Raw genomic sequence first — 18710 nt, 5'->3', positions numbered from 1 at the left:
TATACAGCAAGCATAGGAAAGAAAGTGCAGAGAATTTGGAAAGTTTAGTTGGTGGAGGCGATGGTCTCCAAAAGAAGTGGAACTTAAACTCTGATATGAATAATAATCTGTAATAAAATGGAAGAGGTAATTAATTAATTAAGAGATTTAATAATTTGTGTGGAACATATATACACATATATTGATGATGTTTGTGTTTTTGTGGCTTAGGGCTTAGACCCTTTTTGCTGGCTTCTTCCAAGCACTTCAACCCCACTCTCCACACTGTTCTCAACAAAGACACAGAAGGAAACAGCATTGTTCTTCCAAAACCCAAATAGACAGATAACATATCCCAAACACTCCAACACTAATACTATATACTATAGTTTAAACAAACACAAACAGTGTCTCACACACACACACACTTTCTTTCTCTCTCTCTCTCTCACTCTCTCTCTGTAGTCTCATTCTCATACATATATACATATACATATACACCATCACAAGCATACATTTGGACATGGGATGGGACCATAGTCCTCAGCTCAAATTTTGAGCTTTTTCGTGCACGACAGGATCCGACTCTGCCGCTTCTACCACTCTCCCTTCTCTCTCTCTCCACCCTTATTTCCAGTTCATCACACCCTCTTTCTCTCTCAACTCCCATTCATGGAAATGGAAGATCACCATCACCACCACCGCCATCACCATCATCAGCATCAGCATCACCACCAGCAGCATCAACATCAACATCAGCACCACTTTGGCGTCAACGATCTCAGGCAAGTCGTCAATGGCCCGAGGACTTCCCACAACGCCTTCCTCTCCATGCCGCCGCACCCAACGGCGGACCTTTTCCCGGGCCACCGGAATCTCTCACCCTTGCCCACTCCCCAACACCAGCAACAACACTACGAGGTTATGATGTTCGGTCGTGACATAATGCCACCTAGCCTTCACGACTTCACTTCCACACCCCACGATTCTGCTGCTGCTGCTGCTGCTGCAGCAGCAGCAGCAGCCACCATGACTCTACCCACTCCACCCACCTTTGATGCCGAGGGTGCAGGTTGCATCGGTGGGGACCCCTCCACTGGAAGATGGCCCAGACAAGAGACCCTCACTCTCCTTGAGATCAGATCTCGCTTGGACCCTAAATTCAAAGAGGCTAACCACAAAGGACCCTTATGGGATGAAATCTCTAGGTACAATATTCCTTCTTTTTAACTTGTGCGTAAATTTAACTTCTCCATATACACTGCATAATATAAGTTAATCAGAAACTCTATTCTTTAACTTCTTCAACTTCACTGCATAACTTGATTTTAGGTTACTATAGAAATTTAATTAATTTACGTTTTTTTATTTATAGCTAGAGTGCATAAGTTGATTACAGGTTCGAAGAAAAGTTTTCTATTGAATATTTTGCGGGTAAAATCTCTCTAAATTACAGAGTTATATTTTAGACTTAAGAATTCTTCTTCTTCGACAGTGCTTACTTTTTCTCTTCAATTTCTATAGAATCGGGTTCAGAATTTTAAAATGATAATTTTGGTGTAGTCTGTTTGGATTTTTGGAAAAGAAAAAAAAAATATTGAGGGCAACCTACTAAATTGGATGCACATGTGATGCTTCCGCGATTTAGTTAATTGTGAGATGACATGGATGGACTTGACGTTAATTTTGTCGTTGGGAGTTTTGGAAACTACGGCATGTAGCGGAATGCATTAATTTTGTTAACCTTCTCTTTCGTGGGAAAAAACTATACAGTGTGCAGAAGCTGTTTATGTTTGTATATTGAATTTGCGACTATTGATCGTGTACTCAAAAGCATTAAGTTTATGTGTGTATACCGATTCTAGTACGGTTAGTATGACAGTCTGGTTTTGCATTTTGAAATTTTGTACCCATCTTTTAGGTGCAAGATTTCGTTCCCTTTGTTTCATTATTTGTTTTCGGGTGTTGAAAATTCATTGACCATTCCGATGCATTTGCACCTCTCTTCTGATTCCATCGTATGAAATGACACCGAGCCGAGGCTCTTCCTTCGAAGCCTCACTTAGGTGGCAATTGCAGTGTGGCATGCTTTGCTTTGCTTTGCTTGCTATAACTAGGCACCAAGAAAGAACCTAAAAACGTCACTGCATGGCATTGCATAAAATTATTAATTAAATGCCACAAAGTTCGTCGTCACATGGGATGATCGAGGAAGGGCTGTTTCTTTGAGAACTAGGGTTCTATTCTGCAATAGTTCTTGTAGCCTTTTCCTGTTTAATGTCTTCCACACCCATTTCACTTTTGATTGTGCCGGTGGTCTCAGGATCATGTCTGAAGAACATGGATATCAAAGGAGTGGGAAAAAGTGCAGGGAGAAGTTTGAGAATTTGTACAAGTATTACAAGAAGACAAAAGATGGTAAGGCGGGGAGACATGATGGGAAGCATTACCGATTCTTTCGTCAACTTGAAGCCTTGTATGGAGAAAACAGTAGCACAGTTTCAGTCCCAGAAACCAATGTTGTTGGCAGCATTCATTTTCAAGCAAGCAGCCATGACCCCTCCCAGACAAATCAAGATAAGTTTCAGTCTCACAATAGCAAGCATTGTGATAGCCTCAGCCTCACCAACTCCACTAACTTTGATACAACATCATCTGATGATGACAATGACCACCACAGTATGGAGAACGAGTCCATAGAGAAGAGGAGAAAGAGGAACAGTGGGAGGAGTTGGAAGGTGAAGATAAAAGACTTCATTGACTCACAGATGAGGAAGCTTGTGGAGAAGCAGAAGGAGTGGTTGGATAAACTTGTGAAGACACTGGAAGAGAAGGAGAAGGAGAGGATGTTAAGAGAGGAAGAGTGGAGGAAACAAGAGGCAAACAGGTTAGAGAGGGAGCAAAAATTTTGGGCCAAAGAGAGAGCGTGGATTGAAGCAAGGGATGCTGCTCTAATGGAGGCTTTACAAAAGCTAACTGGAAGAGAAATAATGAAGCCTGAAACTCCCAATGATGGTATAAATCTAACGGGAGCTGAAGTTCAAAACCACAGTGAAAACCAGAATAATGAAGATGAGAGTGAAATCTTAAACAGCTGCAATGTTATGAGAGGTGGTGATAGGTGGCCAGAATCTGAAATGACAAGGCTTCAACAGCTGAGAGCTGAGATAGAGACAAGGTTTCCATGCAGCGAAATTTCTGAAGAAGTTTCATGGGAGGTAGTAGCAACCAAAATGGCTTGTTTTGGCTACGAAAGGAGTGCTTTGATGTGCAAAGAGAAATGGGAAAGTATGAGTAACTATCAAAGGGAGGGTGAGAAAGAAGGGAGCAAGAAGTGCAAGGAAAACACTAGAAACTGCTTTTTCTTCAAGAACAATAATGATCATCGACAATCTTCCTTATACGACCAAGGAAGTGCCTACTGTGATGATATCAGTGATCAAGGGAAAGAGATTGAGAGGCTACAAACAAATAATAGTTCTTCACCTTCAAAATCCAATGCTGGAAATGTTGATCACTCTGATAGCTGCTTCCCCTTCTTGATGAGCAGTGAGGGTGGAAACTTGTGGGAGAATTACGGCCTAAAGATCAACAAAGAAAACCAAAACCACTGAGTGAAATATATGGCTAGTGTCATGACTCGTGTAAGAAGCACAGAAATTTGACAGCCTATAAGTATCTGTGACAGTCTCACGTGCGTCGTGTAAGCAAGAGTTAACTGAGGGTTTATGTATAGAGATTGATGATGATTAGATGGTCAATCTTAATATATATATTTATAAATATTCATATGGGGCATTTGGGAGAAAAATAATGGCTTCAATTTATATTTTAGTGAGGGAGGTGAAGTGACAAAGTTCACTTGCGTGTTTCAATATGACACCATTTTCAGGTTAGTTTCTTTTTCTTTGATGCATGCAAATGAAAAAAAAAAAACAAAAATTGTATTACCTGTATGTTGCACCTTCGAATTCGACGTTATTTGCATATCAGTGTTGGTTACTGTTTTCCTCCTTCTTCCCTCGTGTATGTGTACTGAAGGTGACTAACTGAGGTAGTAACTTCTTTCCTTTGTTTTTCAGTTACTATGTGTACGAATAAAGAGATTAATGTGCTTGTTCAGGCATCAAACCAGGTCCCTAGTTTTTACTATTATATATTAAAGAGCTTTTTCGATTGAAAATTACAAAAAAAATCATAATCAATTCCTCATATTCGGTACAGTAAATGGTAGTATATCATTTCTTCTTCTTCTCTTTTTACTTTATTTGTATATCAACAAGGAACTTCTGAACAATTTGATTTATCATACGTCATTGAAAATAGTTAGCAAACTTTCTCGTCTCATATATAAAACCTCACACTATTATACTATATATATATATATATATATATATATATATATATATATATATATATATTATGTGTGTGTTTACCAGTAGAAGCAGTCGGCAAAAAACTATAGTACTTTGAAAATTTTATATTTCATTTTTGAAAGAACAATTTAGTCTTAAAATGATTCCAAAAGAACGGCATTGTGTTAAATACTGATTTTTTTGTTTTTGCAGAACTTCATATTTTTTTTATGAGTGATAGTTTTAATCATGTTAAATACGAAATACTTTAAACAGTAAAATTTATCTATAAAAAATTTAATGTATGGATTCAAAATTAATAATTACTAATTACTAATTACTGATTATTAAGTTATATATGCTAGCTTATCTATCCTTAACGGTATTCAGTGAATCTCTAAAAAACTAAAAGTTATGTTAGCAATGAAATTCACGTAATTATAGCTTACAGAAATAAATATGTTAATTAAAAAGGCAAAATCGAAACAATATTTGAGTTGAATTTGATCTGAAAGGAAGCTTTGTCTTGAAACATGGTCTGAAATTTTTTTTCGTATAAACTAAATCCTATACCATTTTTTACAGACTTTATTTCAAAATCCATTTTAGTTTACTTCCAAATTCACTCAAATAAACAATAACAAAAATTATCTTCAAATGTATTCAATTATTCTCTTCCAATCACCCCAAGTGAACACACCTTAAAGGAGAAAAAACAAGAGTTGATGTAGAATTTTGAATTGAAAAATAGGTTTATCCGTTTGGTGTAGCATGTTGCATGTGGATCTGATAATGGTGAGCAATTGAAGTTTTTGGGATTGATTAATCATGGATGGTGAGTGTGTTAAGTACAAGTGGAAGTGAGATTTTACAGAGAGAGAGAGAGATAAATATAAAGATGTATGATGTTTCTTGAGGAATATGATGCAGTGATCTTGATGAGTGTGCAATTTAATGAGCATACAGTTAGCAGGTTTGTGCACAAGGATCCATCAATATCATACAGCAACAGGTTGCAGCACATACCCAAAAAAGCCATACATCACAGCATAGTAATTCTCCAGCGATACACTCGACAGTTATATATATTTTGTGGTCCTTCCTATTTCACTGTCAAACAAAGACCCACAACACGGCGCAACTAATTCATTTCACCTTCCTCCACTTTACTCTCTTCTCTCCCTATACGTTTTAGGGTTACTATATCACTCTTCAAAATACATTCAATCACTTCCTCTTACTATCTTTTCCGATCATTTTCATATACGTACGTTTCTACAAAACCTTCTTTTTTCTCTCTTCTCAAACCTCATTTCAGAAAATTATCGAGTTAGCTTAGGAGTAATATGATTTTTAACAATACTCGCAAGTAATCGATTAGATACAAGTATTATTAATTATTCTAAGTTTTCTTTGAAATTTGTCAATACCAAATAATCAATTAGGTTAAGTAATAATTGATCAACATCCTATTGGATTAAAATAGTCTGTTATAACACAATTTCTTTTAAAAAGAATCTTTATTCTTAGAGAAATCAATTCTTTTTCGTATATACAGTGAGTGTGTAAAGAGATTTTTTTTTTTTTCTAAATGGTTTGAATTATAAATTATTTTTTTATCTTTTTTCAAATTTTATGACAACGAATGAATTTTAAAATTACCTTAATTATATAAAATCGGTTTATAACATGGTATGGAAATCTATATAATCTCTTATCAAAATAATACTTCTAATATTTCATCAAGAGACAAGGTGGTGATATTGTTCTTTAATTTTTCTTTTTTTGTAATTTATGAATTTAGATTTTACAAATATAGATTTTACATCGGTATTTAGTGTGTACTTATGTAATTGATAAGATTCATTATACCTTCTGATTTTCTTCTATCTTTTGAAATTTTTTTCAAGAAGTTCATTGTATGCTTTGATCTGGTTACACAGGAGGTTTTTGTAATCAAGCTTTATTTTACTAATTAATGAAAAATCCAACTAAAATTATTTGGATTAAACTCGATGTTAATTTATCCAAAATCAAATCAATATAAAAATTTATATGTATTAATTCTTAGACATTTTCTTTATATTTTTTTCTTGGCTGCTGCTATTAGACAAGTTTATTAAAAACGATATCCAAAATATCAGTCAAATAATTTAAAAAAACAAATAAATAATTCAATTTTCACAATCAATTCACCCAGTTCATTGTCAAATAACCATTATCATATCTAACACAACCTTAAAATTTGTTACACCTTATTATATACGAGAACATGTGTTGGAAATCATAAATAAAAAATATATTTATAATTTTGTTGTTGTATGAGGTGGGTGAGATTGTAATAGATTAGACCTAAAAAAAATGACATGAAACCCAGAGAATCATTGTATAAATATCTAAATCGCAAATGATCCAATCACAATTATTTGAGATCTACAGAGTTCTCAGTGTCAGGTCTCCATATATGTCTACCATGTGAATTTTCTTATAAAGGGATCCAAACCTGTGTCTGAAAAAGATCACAAATTCCCACTGTATACCCATCATAATTCCACTCAATTCCTCTCATATATACATATATACATATTACATAAAGAAACTATTTGATATAACAATTGAGATAATAATTTAAGAGTTAAATATATTTTTATTTCTTAAATTAAGTGAGAATTTGAATTAGTTTTTTTTCAAAATTTTTAATTTAATTTAGTTCTTAAACTTTATAAATGATTAAATTTATTCATTTTAATTAAATTTTATTAAATTTATTTGAAATTTTCAATGTATTTTATAATAATATTTGAATTATTTATATTATTTGACATTTTTTTAATGTTAATTGAGAAATACATTTAAAATTTTAAATAAATTTAATAAAATTTGATTAAAAAAATTGAATTCACGTAATTTTAAATATAAGAGATGAAATTCATCTAAAACTTTGACGAGGGATATAAATATATTTAACTCCTAATTTAACAAAAATTTTCTTAAGAGAATATGTATTATTTTGCAAAAATTTATAAGAAAATAAAATAAAAAATAATTAAATCAATGTATGAACTAATTATTGAAGTTTCGTCTCTATTTTTGCATTGCTCTCACTCTGAAAAGTCGGGATTATAGGAGCTATTTTGATTATAGTTGAAATACTGATTATGACTCATTTAACGAACTCATCTATTGCGCCTTGAGTTATAAAGGAGAGAAGAAATTATTGTTTACTTACGAAAAATAATTTTCTTTTCTTTTATTTTCGTTTCTATAGTAATTGTGTCCATGAATTAACAAAAGGTGAAGATTAATTCTAGGTTTAAACCCTTTTTTGGTCTCTAACTTAAATTTTGATGTTCAGTTTAGTCTCCACTTTTAAAAATGTCAACCTTTAGTCTTTATGATATGAAAATGTATCAAATCAGTCCTCATGACAGCACTTAATGAACAATAAATCAAAAGTTTTCATATCTAGTTATCTACAACAAATCACTTAATGAAAAACTTGTAATTTGTTAATGACAACACTTAATGAACAATAAATCAAAAGTTTTCATACCTAGATATTCCATATTTTGTGATTTGTTAACGGAATGTGTTATGAACAACAAATCACTTAATGAAAAACTTGTAATTTGTTAACGAATAGAACTGATTTGATACATTTATCATATCATAGAGACTAAAGGTTGACATTTTTAAAAGCGGGAACTAAACTGAACATCAAAATCCAACTTAGAGACAAAAAAGGATTTAAACCTTAATTCTAAGATTTATTTATTTAGTTTCACAATTTAGAAATCAATTTAGAATTCCAAAATTCAGGTTAATATTACTTCAACATCATGTTATTATATTTTTATTTTTGCTTATTTTTGTTCTTGAAAAATAATAAATAAATTTTAAAATGTCAATCTTATTAAATAATATGATAATAAAGATATTTTTTAAAATAAAAGCTATTTTCATAATTCGATACATTCAATATCACACCTTCCTTAGAAATTGATATTAAAAACAATTTAAATACACATTTATTTTCAATCTTCCAAAACATTGTTCAAACATAAAATTGTAAGTGAATAATAACTTGAATTTAATGAATTTTATTTTAATAATATTATTTGAATAGAGTTAAAGTAATAAAAAAGATATAAATTAAGAAAAAAATAGATTGATATATAAGTAAAAAAATGTATATATGGTGAGAATTATCTTTGAGGTATTTGGAAGTAAAAATATAATGTTAGGGTGATGGTGGAGTAAAGGGCAGTGTCCGTACCTGGGAAAGAGTAAAGAAGGTTCCTGCAAAAGTGAAGCGTCCCACAGGGTTGGGGAGACAAACTCATCGTCACTTCTCTCTCACCTTTTCCTTATTACTCTTCTCTTCAACCACCCTTTTCTTCTCATCTTTAATTAATGGAAAATAATATCATTTTCTTATACCATTTTACACTCCACACGTGTTAAAATGTGATTGAACGATTTTAAATTAAAAAGTTGAGAAAGGGTATATTTAGAAGAGAAAAACCAAAGTTTGTTTTTTTTAATTTGAAATCATCTAATCACATTTTGACATGTGTGCAATGTCAAAATGGTGTTAAAAAATGGTGTTAAAATATTATTTTCCTTAATTAATTAATCACTATTACTTCTAGATATTCTTTTTAATTTAATACACCATCTCTCCTTTTCTTTTTATTATTAAATTTTATAAAATTCATCAAATTATTTTAATTTCTTCAAAAATGTTACATAAAAGAATAACATATTTGCATGGCATAATATTAGTAATTTGAAGTGGAAGTAAAAGTGGTATATTAAGTGAGTGAGGAGTAGAGAAGGGAAATATTCTGGCAAGTGGAAGTAGGTTTAAGTATTTTTGGGGGAAGAAAGCAATAAATTTAGAAAAAAGAATTGAAAGGCAATAATGAAATTCTGGCATCAGGTTCTGAGTAGCAGATGGAGAGGGACTTATCCTTGTCACAGTATCTACTACTGTCAATGGAAACCTCATCCATATCTTCCCGAAAACAACACTCATTCATTACTCCTTACCAATTTCTTCAACTCTATTGGGCTATGTTATTGGACCCCAAACCACTTCACCAAGGATTTTTATCATCACAAAAACCTTCCTATCATCTCTACAATACTTACAAACTTATTTAAACTTATTTTATAGTATTTCTTCTAAAAAAAAACTAAATATTCATTTCAACAAAATTTTATTTTAATAATCTAAACACATCAAGTTATAATATATATATATATATATATATATATATATATATATATATCTTGTTTTTTAAAATGATTTTTAATGTAATTGATTTTGAATCAAATAAGATTGATCCTTTATGATGTACAATCTCATTATAAGGAATTAGAAGTTAAGAGAGCACAATAGTACTTTTGTAAGAGTAACTTTTTTACATTAGACATAAAAAAGTCTCATTTATATTAAGTCTTATGAGGTTCGTTGTAAATTTACATTAAATATTATAAGTTCTTATTTTACACCTAGAATTAAAGAATATTATGTACATGACTTTTTAAATGTCGCGTATAATTTTTTTTCTCATCTCGTAAACCTATGCATGCAACTTATATATTCCCTTGTGTCAATCCTAGATATGGTGGAGGCTTTGTCGGTAACAAAAATAACTCATTTCTTCATATTTAGTGGGTGGTTTCTTGTGAAGAACAATTATGTGCAATGATATTTATGTATTAAGGTTAGTTTTCTAAACTTCTAATTTGGAATAGCATGTTTAGAGAGAACTATTTTAATGACAATTAAAGAATGGAAAGAATTAAAAATGGACAAGAGAAAAGATAGGAAAAACTTATGAGATATAGACACGCCACTTGAAAAGGATTCTAAGATAAGTGCCAATGATTGGACCGCCACTTGATTTTCTTAAGATAAGATCCTCAAAAAGACTAAGAGACATGTTACTATCTCAAAGAAAAAAAGAAAGAATGCAAATCACTATTAAAATTGATTCATTCAAAGGTGTGTACAAAGAAGACCCTTAGGTTGCTTATATAGCCTTTAAGGATGAGTTAAGTGGAGAGATTTATGGGATGTGGGACTTGGAATGCTTCCAAGTTTGGACAACAACGTCCTCATGGACTCTTAGTCCCGCATATCTTAAATCTTCCATTCCTAAAGCGTTTATAAGCTTCCTAGTAAGTCTAGAAATCAAAACTACAAACTAAGCATGTTTACTTGTACTACAAGCAACAAAAGGAGAAAGCCTATTTATTCTTCTTTTCTTTTAAGTCCAAGTGTTTATACCCTGGAAAGTGTACCAGATCATATCAAGTAATAATAGACAGTAAGTGTTGATGCAAAATTGTAATTTAAACATGCAAATGCAAACTTGATCAATTGGCAAATAAATATATGAATGAATGAAGTTGTTGGGGTTTACAATTTTATCCTTATTCACCCTCCTATATCTACTATTCTTATTAAATTCACTTTATTATCAATGTTCATGCAACTTTCTAAATTACTCTAAACCCGATCCCTTGGCGAAAAGAGCCTATTACCATAATTACTAGTTTACTACCCTTAGTAATTACTAATGCATTAATCACATAAGCTTAAAGCAATTGACCGTCCTACTCCAATCCCTAGGCAGTATTTCATAATCAAGAGAATTCTTCCCAGTTCTAGATTTCCCCGTACGTCCCCGTATCGACAAAATCAAAGATCATGACATCGAATGAGTTAAACAATGCAAGCTTTATACCACAGAGAAGAAAACTTAAACTATTGATAATAAAAGCATATGAATAAAATAAGAAATTTGATATAAGAGAGTTTCAAAAGGATTACATTGTTCTCCAACAACAAAGGGTTTAATTCACCATGGACATGGTGAAACTAGATGGAATTAATGGAAAGAATGAAAGAATAAACCCTAGAATTGGTAAATTGGAGCCTTAGCATCCAAAAGCTGCCTCCAAGGAGTGTAGAAGGTGCTCTAACGTCTCTCTCTGCCAAAAGATACCTCTCTGATGCATTCTGGGTCTATTTATAATACAGGAAAATAACATAATTTTGGCCCAAGCCCATGAGTTAAGCGCTCAGCGATGGGAAATGTTAAGAAACAGGTAGGCTTCATTTTACACCAAGAGAGGGAAGGGGGGGTGAATTGGTGTTAGTTCAAAAACAAAATGTTTTCGCAATCTTTATATAAAAGTGCAAAGCTTTTCGATCTTTCTTGAAATGCAAGTAATGAAAATTCAATGCAGCGGAAAAACGCATTTGACTACAAAACAAACAAAGTCGACTGGAAATAAAGAGTGCAGGGATAGAGAAAACTAAACACTGGTTTTTATACTGGTTCGGCCAACAATGCCTACATGCAGTGTCCTTCCAACCCAGGAAGCAAATGCACTATAATGGTTGCGGTTTTTGCAACAAGGAATTTATAGAAGCACCAAGCAAAAATATAAATCTCCTCTCTAACCCAAAACAAAAATATAGCTACACAACAAAACCAAAATTGCAGCAAGAATTCCCTTTTCTGCAATCTAAACCCATGCCGAACAATCCTCAACGTCTAACCAGCACTCTTCATAGGATGCCAAGCCTATCGCAATAGACTTCACAGGTTGCCAAGCCTTCAATCAACACAGCAGTCTTCACAGGATGCCAAGCCTTCAAAAGATCAATCAAGAAGCACCTTCCTCGTGCAGATTATGATCAAGCAGTCCGCACAATTGATTTCTCCCTTTGAATCTCTCTCAAGAAAGATCACCACCGTCTTCTTGGAGAATTCTTGGAGCTGTTAAAACAGAGAATTGAATCTGAAACAGGAAAATGAAAACGTCAGATTCACAAAAGTCTCAGAACAACTCGTGTTCTGTCTATTTATAGTTTTCTGTTACAACATATTGCTTCTCAGTCGAATAGCCTACTAATACAGTCAATTGTATTAAAACAGTTATAACAGACAGTCAACACATAGGCTCTTAGTAAACAGAAATCAACACACATTTATTACAGTTGACCAAGTCATCAATGCTTAACTAACTTTTGAAAAATATAGTCGTTGGAGCGTGTAAGCATAACAGAATTCCAAACAGATCAGTAACACAGTTGAATATGCAATATACAATGTTTCGACTGACACATGAAAAAACATTTTGAAATTCTTTTCAACTCAAAATCTCACACAACACCGATTCACAAAATCTGTACAAAGATTTTAGCATAGTCGAATCCATTATAAGTGTATTCGACTGGACTAGAACTTTGTCACAACAAATATAAGTTCATAAAGGTGCTTGTGATCTTTTACTTTCAAAAATGTGCTGTAATAAAAGACATTTTATTTCACATTTCCATATAAGCATGTTCCACAAATAAATCACACAATCAGTCATAGGAACACACATCACAATACATCAAAACATGTTCAGTAGATATGACAGTTTATCAGAAAACGAACATGTAATGCATCAACATGTGTACTGTTATTAAGCATTGTGTTGTCATCATAAAAAACTAGTTTGATATAGAGTTTGTGTTGTCAACAATCTCAAAAATCTCCCCCTATTTTGATGATGCACAACCATGATTAATAACTCAACCATGTTTGTATACTCTGACAGAGTAATAGCATATATCAGAAATAATTCAATTAGTTCAATTACTCTGTATATTCAGCAAAAATATCAAGCAAATATAGTATGAGACAAATATTCTCCCCCTTTCAAAAAGCATATAAACTTGCTCTCATACACTCATATAAATCTCTCCCCCTTTGTGCATTAACAAAAAAGGAATGCTTCAGATATTTATGCAGATTTGAAAAACACATAGATGCATTAGAAAAATATGCAATTTGTAAAATACAATAATGCTCTCAAAATCACAAGTTCATCACAAAACACAGTCTTAACTCCCCCTAAAATGTAGGTGTGTAATGAAACAATGTGTAAAATAGTGATACTCCCCCTATCATTATGCATGAGTTTCAAAATCAATTTAAGTGCATAATACAAAATATCATAGATTTATCAACAGTTTAAGCACAAATTTGTATTATAGTCAGAATATCAAACCACATATATGCAATGATACAAACATCAACAATCTCACAATATTATCTCAATTCATATATTGAAACAGATAAAAACAGAGATAATAGTAGATTAATCATGATTTAAGCAAACAGTAAGGATAGAATCAAATTCCAGAAATGGAATTGTTAACCCATTTAGACGCAGTCGAATGCTTTAAACCATCAGTCGAATGCATTGCTTTTGCAAATGTTGAAATCCAATTGTAGATGTTCAAAGCAATGTCCTTCCTGCAAAACCTTTCAACAACCTTTACTAGATCAAGCATAATGGTCAAGCAAGAATTAAATCATATTAAATCAGAAGTCAATATGTAAAGATGCATGACAGATTAAGCATAATTGACTTCAAACAGAGCATAGTCGAATCAATCATCCAGTATATCAGATATCATTCAAACAAATTAAGTAAATGGTTTGATTCAACAAGACTAATTTCATTTCCTTGAACAAAAAGATATTACAATGGTGGGGTAGAAACAAGGAAATCAAAACAAAAGATAGACTCAAAAGATATGGCATACTAAGCCATTATACAAAATAAAAGCATAGCCTAAGACCCAAAATGGAGTTCTACAATTACAGTCTTATAATGCCTTGCTGGCTTAGAACAAGATCATCACTCAACAATTAGAGGTCTTGACAAAAGGAATGTTGCAGCCACAAAAAGAACTTCAAAATGTGGCTTAGGTTCAATAGCAACTCTGTGAGCTATGTGGTGGTGACCATATTAATGGTCAATGTTCAGTGCCCAAGAGTCTTAATGAAGAAGTCAACTACATGGGCAACCAAAACCAGTTCCGTCCCAATAATTATTATCAAGGGTGGAAATCTCACCAACCAATGGACAGGGTCAATTTGGGCAAACTGGTGGGCAATTCAACAAGCCACCACAATAGTAATAGCAACAATGGCAATAACAACCCTATTTGACCGACAGAACCACAAGGCTTGAGGAAACCCTTCAACAATTCATGCAGGCAACTCTATCCACACAGAAAAGCATAGACGCTGCTATCAGGAACTTGGAGATACAAGTTGGCTAGATGGCCAAACAATTAAAGGAAATGCCTTTCAAAGACTTTGAGGCTAATACTGAAGTTAACCCCAAAGAAGAATGTAAGACTATAGCAAGCGTGGAAAATGAGAGAGAAAAATAGGAGAGTGAGAGAAAAAAAAAAGAAAAACAATGAAGAGAGGGAGAAAGAAAAAGAAGAGAAGAGAGAGAAAAAAAAATTGAGTTGGAAAAAGAAGAGAGAAAAGAAAAAATGAGTTGATAAAAAAAGAGAAAGAAGAAAAAATAGATGGAGAAGAGGTTGAGAGGGGAAAAGAAAAAAATAAAAAAAATTGAAAAAATTGTCCACCATCCTGAAAAATATTCCATACAACCAAGTTGTTTTGATGAGATCTCCAAAGAATTGGGGATAAAAATTCATGTGACCGAGGCTCTACAACAAATCTCTGAATATGCCAAGTTTTTGAAAGAGCTCCTCAAAAGAAAAAAATATCTGAAGAAGGAGACAACTGAGATACAGGGGGATTACAATGTGATCTTACAAAAGGCACTTCCTCCTAAGGTAGAAGACCCATGAAGTTTCAGTATTCCCTGCACCATTTGGAACCACAAAATAGGGAAAGCCTTAATTGATTTGGGATCCAGTATCAATCTAATGCCCTTAACTGTTCTCAAAAGGATTGGTGACCTAGAAGTTAAGCCCGAGAGGATGTCTCTTCTCATGGCAGATGGATCCTCCAAAAGGCTCTACGATGTGGTAGAAGATGTGATGGTGCAAATCAACAACTTGAGATTCCTGGTGGACTTGTGGTGCTAGAGATCGAGGAAAATGTGGAGATCCCTATTATTCTTAGAAGGTCATTCATGAAAACAGCCAAAGCAATCATCAATATTGATGAGGGTACCATAGCTCTCAAGGACCTAGAAGAGGAGGTGATTTTCAATGCCTGCAATACTCGGCAGCAGACCCAAGTGAAGGAAACTAGTCCCAAAGCTGCATATAAAGATGCCCGGGACTAGCACCAAAGCCGCCAAGCCAAGCAAGAAAGTTAAAAAGTGTGTTTTGTCATAGGTAAAAAATGAAGAAAAATATAGAAAAGGAGCAGGTGTTCACCAAAATCCTCTAAGGGAACATGAAGGGCTGAGACTAGGCTTGCCTATGCAGTTCAACAAAAAGCTTTGGGTTGTGAAAGAACTCAGAGCTAATGGACTAACAGAAATTGAATATCCTACTTCAAGGAGAGCCAAAAAGGTGAACAGGAAGTTGTTGAAGACCATATTTTTTGCTGAAGCAAAGGATAACACCAAAATAAAAGATGTGACATAAGCATATTGGGTCAAGCTAGTGACGTTAATGAAGTGCTTGCTGGGAGGCAACCCTGTTCTCTGAACTTTTACTTTTAATTTTCAATTTTTGTATTTGTTTTGTTTTATTTTATTTTATTTTTATATTGCTCTGCTTGAATGAACTGAACTGTTTTGATTCAACTGTGCCTGTTTTGTGTGATGGGTTTTGCTTTATGAGATTCTGGTGATTGATTGATGTTGAGATGATGCATGATGTGATTTAAGAGATGACTCACAATATGTGAAATAGGTGCTTGAGATAAAGTTTGATTGAGATACTGAGCATGATGTTTTTCTGAATCTTAGAACTTGTGAGTTTACCTATAAGAGTTTTGGGCTTCAGAGTTGTTTTTGAATAATTGTTATTACTTTGAAAGGATGAATAATTTTTCCCAAATTTTCTATGATTGAACTGAATAATTGTTATCCCTTATTCTTTTGGCCTTCACATAATTTTTACCCACTGAAAAGAGAACAATTTGTTCTAACCTTTGAACCTTGAACCTTATGCATGTTTAAAAAACCTTTTTTTTTTAAAAAAATATCTTTACCTTGAGTTAAGTTGAGAACATTTGATGAGGTACTGGTAAAGGTTCAAGTTTGGGGTTACTAGGAATCAACCCACTTTTCTAGGTAGTGAGCAATAAAAAGCAAAAGCAAAGGCAAAAGACAAGAAAAGAAAAAAAAAAAGGAAAATAAAAGAGAAAGCTCACTACAAGGGAAAGTCCGGAAAAAGAAAGAGAGTTTCTTCTTAAATGTTAAATTCACAAATTTCTTTCTTAACTCAAGGAACTTTGTGGTCTAGAGAAACAAATTTCCTTCTTAGCCCAGCCAAGATACAAGCCATGAAAAGCCTTTGTAATGATTACCTGCTTGTAAGTGTGTTTGATTGAGGTTAAGTAAAAGGGAAAATTAATTTGTGTGACATTGTGATAGCATAGTGAAACACCTCACTGTACACCTTTGAGTTTAGTGAAACACTCTTAAGTGCTTGAGTCAAATACTTTTGAATGCTTGATTGATTGATCATTCTTAAGGATAGCATCTGTTGAAAATGTATGAGCATCACATTGACTTTGATTGGATTATGGAATCTGCACATCTTGACTGAGATCTTCATGCTGAATTGATAAAAGTGATTCCTTGTCTTGAAAGAAAAAGTTTTTGAAAAATGTTGAGTCATTGTAGTGATTGATCTTAAGAGCTGAGTTACATGTTGTTTGCTTGAGGACAAGCAAAGCTCTAAGTTTGGGGTTGTGATAACGGTTTAAAACACTGTTATTTGTGATGCATTTTTTACACTTAAAACACACTTTTTCACTTAGAAACTTGCTTGGACGCATGCTTTTTCATAAAGTTGTGTGAATACGAGAGTTGAGATTGATTTTAACGGTTTTATGACTAATTCTCCTTGTTTTGACAGAGTTTGAAGTAATACTGGAAGAAGAGATGAAAAGCCAAGAAGATGGAGCTCAGAAGGGCTCAAAAAGGCACCAAAAGAAGGGAAAACACGAAGCCCGGGCAACCAGAAGCAAGGCTCAAGCGTGTTGTATCGACGTCCGCCGCTCGGGCGGTGGCCTTCGCCGCCCGAGAGGCGAAGCTTCGTAGCTTGGGCATCAAAATCTGAAGCCTGGGCCTTACATGACCCTTTCTAACTGCCTGGCATCCTCCTAGATCTCCTGGGCGTCAACTTTCGTGGACCGGGACCTGTTTCTGCTCCGTTTCGATTCTTTTGAACCGAACCCTGTTTTGGCACGTCTCTGACACAATTTAAAGGACCCTGGGACTCTAGGTTTTGAATCCCTGGCAGAGAAGAGCATAACAATACACTCTTTTCGCAATTCTTAGGCTTTCGTTCTCATTCTTTCTTCCATTGTTCATAGAGTTCCCACATGTCTATGGGGAACTAATTTCTGTTTGTTGTTGCGGAATGATGTAACCTTGTAAACTCTCATGTATTTGAATTGATTATTAATTCCATATGTGTTTTATTAATTGTTAGAGTAATTCATCTGTTGCTTTGCTTCCTTATACAATAGCATGATTTATGAATTGCATGAGTGTCGGGAGGTTCCTTACAATTCAGGTTCTTNTTGAATTACTCCTAAGGGTTATATTTCTCAGGGATGAGGGTATGAGTCTTGGTCATCTTAATCTCTTGGTCGTCTTAATCTCTTGGTCATCTTAATCTCTTGTTCTACACATCTTTTTACCAGGAATGCTAGGAATAGTATGAACTGGTAATTAGGGACATGCTTATTCACTGAGGGATCGGGGTAGGTAATTGTTAAGCCCCTGACAAGTGTACCAGATCGTTATCAAGTAATATATAAACGGTTAAGTCCGAGTATCGTTTTCCCAAGGGACTCTTAGGCCTTATCTTTCATGTAAACTAATCTTATAAGACTTGAAGAGAAATACATTTGTAGTGTGAATGCGGAACGAAAATAAACATGCAAATGCAAGTGAATCAATTGGCAAAGAAAAGATATCGATGAATGAGGTTGTTGGGGTTTACAATTTGATCTTATCCACCCTCTTATATCTACTTTTCTTATTTAATTCGCTTTATTATCTAATTGTCATGCAAACTTTCATGGCCTACCCTAAACCCAATTCCTTGGCGAAAAGAGCCTACTATTAATTACTAGTTTACTATCTCTAGTCTCCTGTTAACGGATTGGCAAGCGTACCAAATCGTATCAAGTAATATAATTGGTAAAACCCAATATCGTTCTTCCCAAGAGACTCGAAAGGCCTTATCGTTCGCGTGAATTAAAATCGTAAGACTTGAAAATAAAAATTAATAAATTGAGTAAGAGAATAAAATATGAACATGCAAAAGAGATTAATTCAAATGACANGAAGAAAACAATGGATGAATGGAGTTGTTGGGGGTTTACAATTTCATCTAAT

At 33.6% G+C, this 18710-nt stretch overlaps 1 protein-coding gene across 1 annotated transcript; it reads left to right on the top strand.

The window, feature by feature from the left end:
- The first annotated feature begins 278 nt into the window (after window positions 1-278).
- Window positions 279-4123, top strand: LOC106771304 (trihelix transcription factor PTL). Its single transcript, XM_014657258.2, has 2 exons — window positions 279-1187; window positions 2303-4123. The coding sequence occupies exons 1-2, from the start codon at window positions 652-654 to the stop codon at window positions 3591-3593; spliced, it is 1827 nt and encodes a 608-aa protein (XP_014512744.1). The 5' UTR covers window positions 279-651; the 3' UTR covers window positions 3594-4123.
- Window positions 4124-18710: the final 14587 nt, after the last annotated feature.

This window comes from Vigna radiata, chromosome 8 (assembly GCF_000741045.1).
Source record: "Vigna radiata var. radiata cultivar VC1973A chromosome 8, Vradiata_ver6, whole genome shotgun sequence".
In the NCBI taxonomy this organism is placed as follows: Eukaryota; Viridiplantae; Streptophyta; class Magnoliopsida; order Fabales; family Fabaceae; genus Vigna; species Vigna radiata.
This window is presented reverse-complemented; position numbering and strand designations above follow the sequence as displayed.